Here is a 16,288-nt window from a genome sequence, read left to right as displayed (position 1 = left end):
ATATATATATATATATATATATCTGTATATAACTTATATAGGCCTAGTCAGTGAGTTATAAATATTTATAAATAGAAGGTTAAATATGTCAGTGAGTTATATACTTCTGCATATAACTTATACAGGCCTTGTCAGTGAATTATATTTATTTATGAGTAGTAGGTTAAATATGTCACTGAGTTATATATTTTTGTATATGATTTAGATAGGCATTGTCAGTGAGTTACACTTTGTTATAAGTAGTAGGTTGAATATGTCACTGAGTTATATATTTTTGTATATAACTTATATAGTCAGTGAGTTATATATATTTATAATTAATAGGTTAAATATGTCAGTGAGTTATATATTTCTGTATATAACTTATATATTCAGTGAGTTATATATATTTATAAGTAGTTTGCGTGTTTGGGTACCTCCATAGGAGGCACAGACCAAGGGGGGACCTTGTCCCTGGGGGTCCAAAATAGAATCTGGGACACCCTCGTCCGGGGTCACAAATACAGGCGGAGGATGAAGAAGGCCCCTCAAATGTACGCTCAAAAAGACCCACTGGTTTGTCCACAAGTCCCATGAGTTGCAATCCTTCTCCCAGTAATGGGTTAAATTGCATGGTGATGCAGAACATCATCGCAGGAGGATCCTCTATAGGAGGACAACCGTGGCAGGGCGTAAGATCCAGATCTATGGACAAAGGCCTCTGCAAAGGGTTGCCTCGACCTTTTGGGGGTACCTGCAAGACTGGGGACCTTGCGGTTAACTCTATTCCCACTTGGGAAGTGGCGCGCCTCAAGGAAATTATAGACCAGTAAACGACAAAGTATTTGGATAGGATCCTGATTAAAGAACAATTTTTCTGGGGTTTGTTTCGTCGTGTATTTATAGGCTGAAAAACCTCTTACTCGCTAATTTATCTATTATGGGTTGCCTCCCTATAGTAACATAGTATTTGTAGACATGAATATATAATGAGTCGGAGGTAATAGGCTTGAGAGTGTCTGTGCAGGATATCGACTCTTGTTGATAGAAGAGCATCGCCAAGTGCTGAAAACCCTGTTGTGACCAAGATGGGCCCAGGATTGCCCAAAGCCTCCATTCATGGAGGTCCCAGAGACTTCCTGCTGTCCGGTTCTGAGCTGGCTAAAGCACTTCGGTGTAGACTTGAGAAGATATGTGATCCCCGTCTTGCACTGGTATCCGGGATCATTGCTTTTCCTGAGGCAAAAATAACTTCAATGATTTAAAGAACATGAAAATTGGAAGTTGGAATGTTACGACATTAAAAAATGACCATCGTATCGACATTTTGACTGATGAATTCAGACGATTCGAACTGGATTTATTAGGAGTTTCAGAAACTCATATCCCAGGGGTAGAAAGTATGACATTAGGTGATATAGAATTTGTTTACTCAGGCAGGAAGGACGGGGTACATAGACAGGGAGTAGGGCTCATGATGAATAAGGAAGCTGCTAAGTCTTGTTTAGGCTGCGAAGGTATTAATAATAGAATACTAATTTCTTATTTTATGACTAGAAAGTTCAGGGTACCAGTTATAGTAGTATACGCCCTGTAGAACCAACTGACGGAGATACTAGGGACTCAGATGAATTTTACTTAAAGTTACAGGAGCAAATAGACAAGGTCCCAGGTAGAAATATGATATTATTACTGGGAGATTTTAATGCCCAGGTTTGTAGAAATATAGATATATGGCATCCTACCCTAGGTAAATTTGGTGTAGGAAAAGAAAACAGTAATGGATACAGACTTTTGCAATTTTGTAGGTATAACAATCTAGTTATAACCAATACGGTGTTTGGTCATAAGATTGCTCATAAGTCAACATGGTATTCACGTGATGGTAAGACAGCAAACCTTATTGATTATGTTATAGTAAACCGAAGACTGGCAGGATCAATACAAGATATTAGGGCATATAGGAGTGATGTTATTAATGTTAAAAGTAAAGATCACCATCTAGTAGTGTCAAGGGTTAATTTAAAGCCGAAATTTTGGAAGGGTAACTACCTCCCGGGAAGTTATGATGTTGGTAGACTCCAGGATGAGAATTTGGGAGAAACTTTCCAGGAACAGTTGAAAACTAAACTTGAGAGTTCAAAATTTGATAAAGTGGAAGACGGTTGGAATAATTTTAGAAAAATAATCTGTGCAGTTGCTGAAGGTGTATTAGGGAAGAAAGCTAGAACTGCAGCTAAGAATATCAGTGAAAAGGCTTTACGTTTAATAGAAAGGAGAAAGGACTTGTACAAGAATTATCTGAGTGATAGATCATATGAAAACAAAAGAAATGTAAAGAAAGTGAAGAAAGCATTAAAATATGAGCTAAGAAGGTGTGAAGCGGAGGCCATGGATAAAATTGCCAGGGACCTGGAATATTCAGCTAGACGGCATAATAGTAAAATTTTGAACTGGTATGTTAACAAATTGAGAGGGAGTAGTCAATCCGGACTTGGCCCAGTTAAAGATAGGAATGGGGTCGCAATTAGCGATAAGGAAAAAACTAAAGAGAGATGGACCGAATATTTTGAAAAATTTCTTAAGTGTGATAGAGTTACAGGAAAAAGTGCAGAAGAAAATGAAAAAGGTTGAAATCCCTTGGAATGTGAATGAAAATTTGTTTTGTGGGGAAGAATTAGCAGTGGTATCCAAATGGTTGAAAAATAATAAATCACCAGGTGCAGATAGTGCGGCAAAACAGTTTCTTAAATATGGTGGCTCTGAGGTTTGAAATAAGTTACTGAAGATTATGAATACGACTTTTTGAAAAAGGGGAAGTACCTAACGATTTTAGGAAAACCTTAATTAAGCCACTTTATAAGAAAGGTGATAAAAGTGAGTGTGGTAATCGAGGCATTAGTCTGGTCTCTGTAGGTAGTAAATTACTTAGTAATATGATACTTTTTAGACTGAGAGATGCCGTAGACAAAGTATTAAGAGAAGAACAGTGCGGTTTAGAGAAGGTAGAGGATGTGTCGACCAAATTTTCACTCTTAGGCTAATAATTGAGAAGTGCCTGAGTGTTCAAACACCTTTGGTCCTCAGTTTTATAGATTACAAGCAAGCGTTCAATTCTGTTGATAGAAGAGCTTTAGTAAAGGTTTTATCCTTGTATGGTATACCAGACAAATACATTAAAGTGATTAGTGCTATGTACGAGAATAACACTGCTGCGGTTAAGGTACGAAATGAGGTTAGCAGCTGGTTTTAGAAGTTAAGCAAGCAGGGCTGTGTTCTATCCCCCTTTATATGGATGATTTTGATGGACTTTGTTTTAAGGATCACAGGAAAGGCAATGGGAGACCACGGAATCAAATGAGGAGGAAAAAGTCTCCTGGACTTGGATTATGCTGATGATTTAAGCATCCTAGATGAAAGTGTGAGCAAAATGAATGAAGTTTTAGAGGTTTTACGAGTTCAGGGTCCTAGTATCGGTTCGAAAATTACTGTAAGGAAGACTAAATCACTAAGGCTAGGAATAAGAGAAGATGAAAAGGTGACGTTGGGTAAAGAAAAGATTTATCACGTGGACAGCGTCACTTACCTTGGTAGTATTAATAGTAAAGATGGTGGGAGCAGTGAAGATGTTAAAAATAGAATAGCCAAGGCTCAGGGTGTTTTTTCACAGTTAAAAAAAGTCTGGAAGAATAAGTCTGCTTACCAAGATTAGAATATTAGAAGCTACAGTGATGACAGTGGTCAAATATGGCTCTGAAGCATGGACGCTCCGAAAAGCGGATGCAGATTTGCTAGATGTTTTCCAGAGAAATTGCTTAAGGATTGTTCTGGGTACCCGGCTGACTGACCGTATTTCAAACAATAGGCTATACGAAAAATGTGGTTCAATACCGCTCTCCAGGGCTATAATGAAAGAAAGGTTGAGGTGGCTAGGGCACGTTGTGAGGATGAAGGATGACAGATTGCCGAAGATTGTTCTTTTCGGCCAACCATTGGCTAAACGGAAAGCAGGTCGTCCCCGTCTGGGGTGGGAGGACGTCATAAAGAAAGATTTAAAGGAAATGGGAACTTCGTGGGCGGGTGTAAAAAAGGGAGGCTTTGAATAGATTGGGGTGGAGGAGGATCGTGCGTAGCTATGTTGGCCTCAGGCGGCTTGGTGCTGCGGTGAGTTGTTAGTAGTAGTAGTATATATTAAACTGTCAATCTACATTTATTTGTTGTTTTTATTCATTAATCGTGGTTATGATGGTGTTTTTTTTTTCAATATTATGAGAAATAGAAACATTCAGCTTGAAATAAGGATTGTTTTCAGTAAAGGGCAAACTATGTTCTTGATGATGATTCATGGTAGTTTTACGCTTGGAAAATTATTTTACTTTATTTCTGCTCATTTTCGGTTTAACATGACTCTTTTATTTTCTTTGAAAACTTTGTCTATGGAATTGTTTTTATTAATCACCTTATAAAAGAGGTATTTGTTCCAAATAAGTCGTTATGGCAACATATGCGGAACTTACCATATATTTGTTTGGGACCTTAAACTATTTGATGCCACTATACTGTTTGTTACTAAAGTGTCTTAAACTATTTTTCAGTTTAACTTACCTAGGTAATGCCACTTTATACCTTATTTTTTGTGTTGTAGGTCATGCTTCAAAAAAGGGGTCAGTTCTTCTTTTTTCCCCATTTACGTAGCATGGGTGAAACACTTGGTTGGACTCAATCTTGACATTTGTCCATCATTTGAAAGTCAAGTGTTAAAACAGATGCAGTAAAAAAAAAAAAACTATTGAAATAAAAGTTTCATTAGTCCAGTTGATACAATTGAATACGTCACTTTTGATTATATTAGTGCAATACCGAATTATGCATCAACATTATGAGAAGGCCCAATCTCACAAACAAGTGCAATCCCTTTTTGTTACAAGGAGCATCATAATTTTCTAGTAAAATCTAAAAAAAAAGAAAAAATGAGCAACAAGAGACAAGTCGGACGACTGTGCCGTCTCTTAGCCGTTCTGGATTATATTGATAAATATTTGTACTTATGGGCCTTAGCGTTGAATGTTTAACAGAGCTGTGTCTTTTATGTTGTTTTATTTTGTTTTATTTTTAAAATAAACCCAATTGATTGATTGATCAGACAAACATTTTGCTGGGGGGATCTACCCCCTGGGGTAGGGGGACAATGGGGTCAATAAACTTGCCTGGTTGCGGAGCTTCGCGGATAGGATATAAGGTGAATATAAACTAATAGTCATATATGTTATTATTCCGAGATTTTTTTTTCTTTCTTTTAACCTTGAGTCTTTTTTTCTGTTTTGTTGATATTATCACAAATAAAAACACTTCAAAATGCATATTATTTGACAAAAACAGAAAAAAATATAAACATAATTAGAAAACCAAATTAAGGGTATTTTTCAGCCAGTGGAAAAGAAATATTTTGGCAAGGAAAAATATAAAAACAGATTTATTATAGATGGAAATGTAATTTTCTATTTTGCCCACTGGCTCAAAATATTCCCGTTTTGTTTCTTGTTTGTGTTTGACCATACTGTCCTTCTGCCATACCATATCATTGATTAAGTGAGCTGACGGAGTACTAATGCATTAATGCTGATAAAACATTACAAGTGCTTAGTAGCTTATTTATCTCAATTGCTAAAGTGGGAAAACAGTTCTGCTTTTCTTCCTTTTTGTTTTATTTTTCTTTTCATTTTTTTTAACAAAATAATTGCCTTTAACACATTATACTTACGGTGCCATTTTACAATATCAACTTTTAACCGCACTACGTTCTAGTTTTGAAAGGTGGGATGCGGTTGGCAAACTCAAGAGAGTGCCTTTTTAGGGTATTTCTACTTTAATTTGGAGATAATGCTTTTGGACGCCTTTGACCCCCTCCCCAATTTCAAACGAAAACAAGTCTACTAGAATAAAAAATTTCTTACTTCGTAAATGCCAAACCTTGTCAATGAGTATGTGAGCTGTCTGAGTATCGATGCCGACAAACCATTATAAAGAGCTAATATTCCTTGTTGTTTTACAATGTTAAAAGTTGACTTTACGATATTCACTTTCCCTTCTTGTTGCGTCTGGATGTGAACCTAAATGAAAATATTAGATTTATCAATAGAAGGTTATTATGCAAAAAATTAACAAATCTAGACTGCTCAGAACAGACGAGGGTGAAATCCCTTTTTTTCTGTTATTCCAACGTATCTCTGAGTTTCTCAGCCCTTGATAGATAATTAATATTTTATAAGTGCAGTAAATCTCCAGATACTGTGAACTTTGAGGGAGAGACCTGTTCCACCTTTCTCATCCGTAACTTCAAACTTTCTAAGAAGGTTCCTATGCAATAGAGGTGGGCCTTGTTCCTGTTTTTGGTTAAACAGGAATAGAAAAGGTAAGAAAATAGTAATTAAAAACGAAAAACAAACTAAAATAGTAAAAAGGGGAAGTTTGTTTATGTTTTTCCGCTTGTCTTTTATTTGTTACGAAATAGCAGAAACAACAATTTTTCCGTTTTTGCTGTTTTCCTGTCGTTTTTTTCTCAGTTTCTTTGCGTTTATGGGATGATACTATGAGAGTAAGGTGAGCATTTCTGGATATTAATTTAAAAACGCTTTTATGCCAATTCTTTGGTGCATTGTGTTTTCCTTGGCCTATAAACATAAGGTTGCGAATTTCTAGTCACTCAGAAAAACTTCTTTGGCCCTTTTGGGCCCCATTTTCCGGAAAACCATTTTCATTTCTTGTGCATTATGGTCCCTTTCAACCCAAACGTTTTAAGCTGATCAATCGAAAAGTTTTTAATCTTTTTCAGGCCCCGTCTTTTGGAACATTTGCCCTCCCCAGAATTTGCTTGTACATTATATTCCTCTTAGCCCAAAGACCTATGGCAGGAAGTCTCAGACTGATTATGGAAGAAACGATTTTAGCCCTTTCCAGCCCCATTTTGAGGCGAACCATTTTTTTTCGACATTGACTCATTCGCCCAAGGACTTTCAGATAAGAGTTTCAAGTTAATGAAAAAAAAAATATTGGCCCAATTTTGGGGCCCATACTCTCAACTTTTTTTGCTAATAGGTTCTACTTGGTTCAGGAACGTAAGAATGCAAGTTTTAAGGCTGTTCTAAAAAAAAAAAGTATTTGGCCCTTTTGTGGTCAGAATTTTAGAGAAACAATATATTTTTTTTAATATTCTTACTTCTTCATCACAGTTTTTTCGGCTAAAAGCAGGTGAAAATAATACCTTGTTTTTGCAAATCAGGGTTCCCTTGGCTCATGGACTTACGGCCCTAACTTTCAACCTTATTGGACACAAAAAAGCTTTTTAACAGAATTTTGAACTGCATAGCATTCCCCCATCTCAACAAAAACACTTGATCTTCTTCGCCTTGTGACTGACCCCGGAAAGCTTCAAACCAATCGGACAAGATAAACCTTTTTGACAACCTTAATACACAGAGTGTATTTTTACTTAGCTTAACATCCCCCTAAACATGCCTTGAAAGTTTTGAAATTGCAGATAAGCCCTTTTTACGACCTGGAGTTATTTAGTATTTTTTGATTTAGTCCAGCATCTCTAACAACATACCCTGAAATTTCTAACCTAATACTCTTACCTGCTCTTGGGATATTGTGCAGACGCCCTTTTGACAATCTGGATACATATAGTCTCTTTTGTTTTAGTTGTACATCCCCAAAAACTTTCCCTAAAAGTTTCAACTAAATAACCTATTCCATTCCTATGATATTTCATCTATACCATTTAAAAAACCTGGATGCACTTAAAATCATTTGATTTAGTTCAATAGTAGTAGTTTCAGAAGTAGCAGTCGTAGTCTGTCATAGTCGCAATCGCCGTAGTAGTAGTGGTAACCGTAACGGTCGCAGTCACAAGTAGTCGTAGTCAGAGTTGCAAGTACAAGCAGTCGCAAGTCAAAAGTAGTCAAAATCCCAGAGGTAGTCGCATTCGCAAGTTGTTGTAGTCCCAAGTACTCGCAGTAGTCACAGTCGTAGTGTCAAGTAGTCATATTCACAGTCACAAGCAGTCGCAGTTGCAAGTGATTGCACTCGTTAGTAGCCGCAGTCACAAATATTCGTAATCACAAGTGGTCACAAACACAATCATAGTAGTAGCAGTGGCAGTAGTAGCCGCTGGTAGTCAAAAGTAGTCACAAGTAGCAGTAGTCGCAAATGGCAGTAGTAGTAGCTGTTGCTACTACGTGGTAGCAGTAGCATAGTCATAAATGGTCACAGTAACTAGTCGCAAGTAGTCGCAGTCGTAAGTAGTAAGAGTCACAGCAGCAGCAGTAGTAGCCACCAGTAGTAGTAGTAGTGGAGGTTGTGGCGAGAAGTTATAATAGACGGAGGCAGTAGTGGTAGTCGCAAATAGTAGTAACAGAGACAAGTAGTAGTAGTAATCATAAGTAGTAATAGTAGTCACAACTGGTGATAGTAATAGTCATAAGTACTAGTAGTAAATAACAGTAGTATTAGTTTTTGAAAGTATGGTAGCAATGGCAATCACAAGTAGTGATTTTAGTGGCAAGTAATAGTAGTAGTCGTAAGTAGTATAGTGGTCGGAAGTAGCAGTAGTAATCGCAGGTGGTAGTAATAATCACAAATAGTAGTAGTAAGTGCAAGTAGTTTAAGTAGTAGCAATTAGCACTAGCAATAGCAAGTAGTAATAGTAGCTGCAACTAGTAGTAGTAATTACAAGTAAAGGCAGTAGTTGCAAGCAGTAGTAGTCACTAGTAGTTGCGATAGTTACAAGTAGTAGTAGTGTTCTAAAGTAGTAGTAGAAGTACTTGCAAGTAACAGTAGAACCACTGTGTAGCATAACTATGCACGTAGTGTATTTTGATAGGTTCCATATCCCCCACATTATAAAGTTTCTACTTATTACCCTCAGCCGTTCGTGACATAAGGCTGATTTGCCTTTTCGACAACATCCATGCACATAGTGTGCTTTGATTTTGTTCAACATCTCAATATTCCCTGAAAATTTCATCTTAATACCCCTAGTCATTTTGGAAACCCAGGGTCATACATCTTGCAAGTAGCACTAGCAGTTGCAATTAGCAGTAGTAGTCGCAAGCTGCAGCAGTAGTCACAAATAGTAGTAGTATTCGCAAATAGCAGTAGTAATAGCAGTTTGCCTTTCATTCAGACTATCTATCTAGGCGTTTTTTTCATTTCCAATTAGTCATGGCTCTCCACTTTTTCATCACAGTCCACACAGTTAATTTTAATTCAAAGATTTTAGAGGCAAACCATTCCTGAGATATGGCCAATCTGCCTTTTTCAACAGCCTCCATGCACATACTGCGCTTTGATTTAGTTCAGCATCTCAACATTCTCCGAAAATTTCGCCTTAATACCCTAGCCTTTTTGGAGACCCAGGATCAAACATGTTGCAAGTGGTACTAGTAGTTGCAATTAGCAGTAGTAGTTGCAAACTGTAGCAGTAGTCGCAAATAGTAGTAGTATTTGCAAGTAGCAGGGTAGCCATAGGTTCAAGTGAAAAAAAAAATAGGGACTTTGGGACCTCCTTTTAGTCGAAAATTGGACCTCTCTGGGGACCATTTTGGATGCAAAATGAACCCCAGAACTCAATTTTCAGAAAGCCTTTGAAAGAAAAAGCAGTTACACAACACCAAATGACACTTGACTAAGAAAACAAAGAGGAAATGATCATTTGCAGACATCTCTCCCTGATAAGAGGCCAAGTAATAATTAAGAGACAGGTGACCTGAGAATCACTATGTTACGGAAGGAGCTATTTTCTTATTTTTCTCTGAACACTTTACTTTCAAATACAAAATCAGATACAAAAATATGATGAAAGATTTTTTTTTTTTTTTGCACTGCCTTCTACCGGGACAGAGATGAGATCAGCAACTGTTTCTTTGACTCTAACTGCAAAAATCCTCGACAGAGTATTTGCTTAAGGACATATCGTGTGGACTCAGAGTAATGGTTCTGAACACGCAGCATGAACGAGCGTTTTAGAAGCTTGTCTATTGCCTCGAGACAGTCAACAATATCGTCACTCACAATTGTCTGTAGCAGTGGCATATAGTTCTTCTCATCTTAGAATGGCTGAAGCGTTAGTTCATCCCTAAGTTCTTTGTTGCTTCGGGTTTTAAATTCGTCCAGCCAATGTCAAAACCAGGAAATTCAGCTCCGTATAGAGTTCATTCACTAGAGACGCTTCCCATTGAAACTTTTCGGTGAAACGTGTGAAGAAGTTCGAACTATCAACAACAAACTAACACTCTGCATTCATGGTTGGTTATTTGATCAGTCAGATGATCTCTTTGTACGCATTTTATTTCATAATTATTTGAAAAAAACTACGTTTTCTAAAGAGTTAAAGAGGCTGAGTTACACGGTCGAACCTTAAAACGTACAGGGATTAGGAGGCACTGTTGGGGGGCTGCCGCCCCCCAAAACCCCCGCTTTCGCAGCCTTTAAATAAAAAAACAAAAAAAGTTTTGTAAACTGAAAGTAAGGAGCGACATTAAATCTTAAAACGAACAGAAATTATTCCGTATATGAAAGGGGCTGTGCCCTCCTCAACGCCTCGCTCTTTACGCTAAAGTTTGACTTTCCCACAACTCTTTTTTTTAAACAATAAAAACTTTAGCGTAAAGAGCGAGGCGTTGAGGAGGGCACAGCCTCTTTCATATACGGAATAATTCCTGTTCGTTTTAAGATTTAATGTCGCTCCTTACTTTCAGTTTAAAAAACTTTTTTTTATTTAAAGGCTGCTAAAGCGGGGGTTTGGGGGCGGCAGCCCCCCAACTGTGCCTCCTAATCCCTGTACGTTTTAAGGTTCGACCTTGTAACTCAGCCTCTTTAACTCTTTAGAAAACGTAGTTTTTTTCACATAATTTCTGCACGTTTTTGTACAGTTTATTACTTATTATTGCTTGATTAACTGTAAGCTGATCGTATCAGGAGTAAAAGTTCTGCCACCCCCAAAACCCCTCGCTCTTGAACATTCTTGTGTTAAGGCTTTTAATTCCTGAATACTCAAATCACGTCGTACAGGGTGCCTCCTAATCCCTGTACGTTTTAAGGTTCGAACTTGTGACTCAGCCTCTTTAACAGCCCCCCAACTGTGCCTCCTAATCCCTGTACGTTTTAAGGGTCGACCGTTGTAACTCAGCCTCTTTAACTCTTTAGAAAACGTAATTTTTTTCAAATAATTTAAGAAAGAAACTGTGTTTCTTTTTTAAAGTTTAAATTCAGTATATAAAAAATTTGCTCTGACGGTGAATAGAACCCGGGTTTTCCGCCTGACAGTCTGGAGTATCAATCGCTGGACTAAAGAGACACAATTGTAATTGTTTTTTAGTAAATAGAATCTATTTTCGACGCAAGCAAATTCCCACAAAACTTGATATTTGGTTTTTGGAAAACAGGGAAGAAGTAATCAGATTGAGCTAAAATTTCGAGGATAAGCTCCCAGGCCCCAGGAAAGCTTATCCTCTAAATTTCAGCCCGATCAGAAAACCTTAAAGGGGGGTTGTGGTGGGAAAAATTAACATGGGCTATTATAGGAAAACGAGGTTATTCGTAAATGTAAATTCGGGGGATAATTTTTTCGGTCTGAAAATATTAAAAGGCCCTAACAAGTCAAATTCTGCTTCGAATGAGTCCTCATTCACCCGGATCAGTTGCCAACTGTGGCCTGTAGGCGTGGATAATAAAAAAAAAAGAAACGATAATGAATTTTAAGTGGCTATATTTGGTTTTTTGAAAACAGGGACGGAGTGATCAGATTGAGCTGAAATTTCAAGGATAAGCTCCCGGGCCCTAGGAAAGCTTAACCTCTAAATTTCGGCCCAATCGGACAACGTTTAAGGGGGGCTGTGGTGGGAGGGTCGAAACTTCCGGCCAAGCTTACCCCATGAAGATAAAGTCGGAGGAGGATGAAATTTTGCAAGTTTCTTAGTTTGAGTTTGGGCTACAAAATGCGATTACCGCCGTCTCTCTGCGACCTCTAGGACCTGAAATCACTTAACATTGTGGTGGGTCGCCTCTTTATAGAGGCACAAGTGTGCCTGCTTGATACTAGGGTTTTCTTTGAAATATAGACAAAAATGTACTCCAACAGAGCTGGCATCTGTTCCCTTAGCCTCGAAGCGGCAGGTCTTATTATCCACCATCTGGTGGGTACGTCTTTCAAAAAGCGAGACTTAGTAATGCCAGTTTACTCTTGAATCTTCCCGTAGTCTTCTTGTCTAGCAGGCCAACCACTTAAAAATTAGTACACTTTGACAATTCTTGCAGATTTCCTGCAAACCTTTCCGAAAAGCGTTGTGCACCAAATGGATCTTGCAGATATCAATATCAAGGAGACCTTCGCTACTTGTCAATCCATGATTTTCACTGTCAATCAGTCGGAAGTATTTTGGTCACTCTCGGACCGTCAAAACTTAAATCTAGTAGTTTAAAGAGAGATTAACCACTCTCATCGTTCATCCTGACTATTCCTGACTTCCAAGTCTTCAGCTGTGGCATGTCCAATAAACACAGTTTTCTGATGTCTTTCTACCACTCGTTTCATCTTTTCAGACCAAAATCGGTTCGTTATTTGAAGCTCTTTCTTACTTTCTTAGTTTGTAGTTTCATCAAAATCGACAACAGAATAACTGTTGCCAACTTCAGCAAGGGTCGTTTTCTGGAAATGGGGTCCAAGAGCTTCGTTTAAAAAACAAGCGAAGTTAGTTCGCCTGAAGGAGAAGTTTTGACCACTTTATATCTGAACATTTTTTCAGATACATTCGCTATTCCGTCTGCGGATTTCCTAGAATAGTTAGACTCGATCGTCTTCAGAGCCCATGTAATTTTTGCAACTGTTGTTTGATCCCGCACTATATAAGCATCTAAGTGCATGGGCAGTTTTGTCAGTTCCCCACTCTCCAGGGAAGATGCTGTCAAGAGACAAAGCTGATTCGGCGTTAGTTTTATGGTAACATTCTTCTTATGTTCAGCAGTTCTGGCGTGCTGCAGTAAAGCATAGGATCCTTTATGACAGACAACTGATGCATTGCAAATAAAACAGTAGAAATAGAACAGATATATCTAAGACTGGAGACTCCTTCTTCCTGCAGGCTGGAAAGAGGGAAAAAGAAAACAGGTTTTACTAAAAGACCAATCCAATCTTACCGTTTTCCAACGATAGCCCTGTCAAATGTTCGATCTCCCAACAACAAGGCAGAGAATATGGAAGTTTTCCTAAGGAAACATGATATCGACATCATGTTCATGAGAGAAACATGAATCCCGTCTCCTACCTTGACCTTGATTGATGGGAATTCCTGCTAAATTTCCCCACTCTGCAGTGCATTGGGAGAGCCCGAGCCGCACAGTGGCGGTGTCGGTTTCTACTGCAAAGAAAACGTGCCTCATGGGATTCTAGATGTCGCAGTACCAAAGGACCATGGCACCGAAGTTTCGTGGCTGTGGACACGACCAAAATACCTACCTCGTCAAGTGTCGTCATTGATATACACCACAGTATATTTCCCACCAAGGGGACCATATCGGCGACAACTAGTGGAATACCTCCAACGAAGTTGAAACTTCAGCAGAACAAAATATCCATATACTGAAATCTTTCTTTGTGGGGAATTCAACGACCTGAAGCCAAACAGGATCGAAAGCTCTACAGCCTTCATCAAATAGTGGAGACACGGGGAGAAAAGACACGGGGAGAAAACATCCCTGACTTGATCTTTACTACACTTGGTGTGATTTGTACTTAGATCCTTTGGTGGAAGCACCACTCTTAACTAATGACCATGCAACAGCTATATTACGGCCGAAGTCAACAATGAAACCTACTAAACCAACCCAGTTCACCCATCGTCCACTTAAAGAAGAAGGTATAATTGGCTACAGAGAATGATTCAACTCAGTATGCTGGTTCCGCCTTTTCGAAAAAAAGACGCAAACAGCCCAATCGAACTCCTCTATGAACAAACGATTCGAGATTACGAACGATTCTTCCCTGAAAAAAGAGTTACAATTAGGGCACAAAATAAACCATGAGTTACTCCGACAATTAAAGCAGCAATGACAGAGCGAGACATGCTTTATAAGATAAAGCCACACTCTGACAAATATAAACGGAAGAGAAACATAGTAGTTAGACTACTAAAACGTATGTTTGGACAGACGTTTATAGCAAGCTAGACGTCTGTATGGACAGCAGATTTTTTCTAAGTTGTCAGTCAGTGACCGAAGAAAGTTCCACACAACTGTGCGGAAACTAAAGGGACAGTAGAAGTTTAAATCCATCCTGAGGGACCAGCAAGGAGAGAATATAACCGTAGAAGCAATTAATGCACACCTTTGAAGTATTTGCCGCCAACAGCCTCCCCTCAAGACCATACTACTGAATGGTCCGATCGAAACCATCCCTATTATCGTAGTTTCCCAGGTCCAAGAAAAACTCGAAAACCTAGACGTTAGGAAAGCCATGTACCCTAGTGAAATTCCTATAAGGCTGATACATGCATGCTCCTCCTTACTGGCTACACCATTGACTATTGTGTATAACCAGTGCCAACTGGAAGTCTTTTTCCCAAAAGGCATTTATCATACCAATTCCAATGCAAACATCACCAACCTCACCATCCGATCTCAGGCCCATCTCAAAGACCCTTCAAAAAGTCTTCAAAGATTTTACTTTACAATGGTTGCTAACAGAAATAGAACGCAAAATCGATCCAATACAGTTCGGTTTTTGTCGAAGACACAGTACAACTCGTTATCTGGTCAGATTACTTCATGATCTAATTGAACACCTAGAAAATCTAGTAAATTCTGAGGCCCTTGCTGAAATACTCATTTCTGATTTCGTGAAAGCTTTCGATCTGCTTGATCATGAGACTGTAATCAACGAAGCCCGTGCCCTGGAAGTCTCGCAGTTTCTCTTTGTACCATTGCAAGTTTCCTTTCTGGTCGTCAAGAGTACGTACAACTCGAAAACGGGGAAACATCCAGCTTCCAAGACATCACGTGTCAAGGTGCCCAAGGAAGCAAGTTAGATCACATCTTATTTGTTATAGTCATCAACCGACTGATGAGGCAACACAAACAGAGGTATAAGTTTGCAGATGATCTTTCGCTAAACCTGCGGCGTTTCCTGTCAGAAACACCCAATCAGCTCATACCTCTTGTTGGAGAGCTTCAACTTAAAGCTGACCAAGTGAAGCTCCAGATAAGCCTCTAGAAAAACTGTGTAATGCATGTCAGCTTCCTGAAGAAGAGCATAAATGAATCTGCACCTCTCCAAACAAAGAAATCAGTAAAAATACTTGGTATCCCATAAAGTGATGATCTCTCATTCGGAGATCACATCAGCCAGATCACAACAAGAGCAGCTGGTTTTCAAAAATCCTTTGCAAATCTAAGAAGGTTTGGAATAACAGAGCAACTCCTTTTTTCGTGCTATAAAACTTATGTAATGCCCGTAATGATGTACGGCTCACCTGTCTGGCACCCACCGCTTACAGAGAAGCACAGAAACGAGCTGGAAACATTTCAGAAGAGAGCCTGCAAAAGCTGACCAAGTGAAGCTCCAGATAAGCCTCCAGAAAAGCTGTATAATGCATGTCAGCTTCCTGAAGAAGAGCATAAATGAATCTGCGCCTCTCCAAACAAAGAAATCAGTAAAAATACTTGGACTTGGTATCACATTAGGTGACGATCTCTCGTTTGGTGATCACATCAGTCAGATCACAGCAACAGCAGTTGCTTTTCTAAAATCTTTTGCAAATCTAAGAAGGTTTGGAATGACTGAACAACTCCTTCTTTCGTGCGATAGAACTTATCTAATGCCCGTAATGATGTACGGCTGTCTTGTCTGGCACCCGCCGCTTACAGAGAAGCACAGAAACGAACTGGAAACAATTCAGAAGAGCCCCTGAAATAATTCTTGAAAACTTGAGCCAAATTAAGCTCCCAACCCTGGATGAACCAAGGCATGAAATGCTGATAAAGTTTGGAGCTGACATCCTGAAGTCCTCAGCACACAGATATATCCTGCCTCCGTTTACTTTAAAGACCCACGCACACAAAATAAGGTTGGCAACTCTGAAAGAGGGGGAAAATACTGTTGGAATGCCCGCCTACACACTCGACGAAAAGATTTTTAAACTCCTTTGTGCCCTACTACTTCACGTGTTACAACAACAGCGCCCTAAAGTAGAGGTGATGGTTCATCATTTGTGTTGTCTTTTTGTGCTTTTCGTTTTTTTTTGTGCTTAAATTGACA

The 16,288-nt window shown here is 38.8% G+C and overlaps 1 protein-coding gene across 1 annotated transcript in view; it reads right to left on the bottom strand.

Moving 5' to 3' along the window:
• Dic1 (Dicarboxylate carrier 1) overlaps nucleotides 1-16,288 on the bottom strand; it is an 89,016-nt gene that overhangs the window by 48,908 nt on the left and 23,820 nt on the right. The window contains exon 2 of the mRNA XM_089103745.1: nucleotides 5,934-6,089. Coding sequence (XP_088959871.1) covers nucleotides 5,934-6,089 — 156 coding nt within the window. The remainder of the gene's footprint in view (nucleotides 1-5,933; nucleotides 6,090-16,288) is intronic.

This window comes from Artemia sp. Qi Xiang Cuo, chromosome 17 (assembly GCF_049724085.1).
Source record: "Artemia sp. Qi Xiang Cuo chromosome 17, ASM4972408v1, whole genome shotgun sequence".
NCBI classification, from domain to species: Eukaryota; Metazoa; Arthropoda; class Branchiopoda; order Anostraca; family Artemiidae; genus Artemia; species Artemia sp. Qi Xiang Cuo.
The sequence above is the reverse complement of the archived record's forward strand: the minus strand, read 5'-3'. Positions and strand labels throughout refer to the sequence as shown.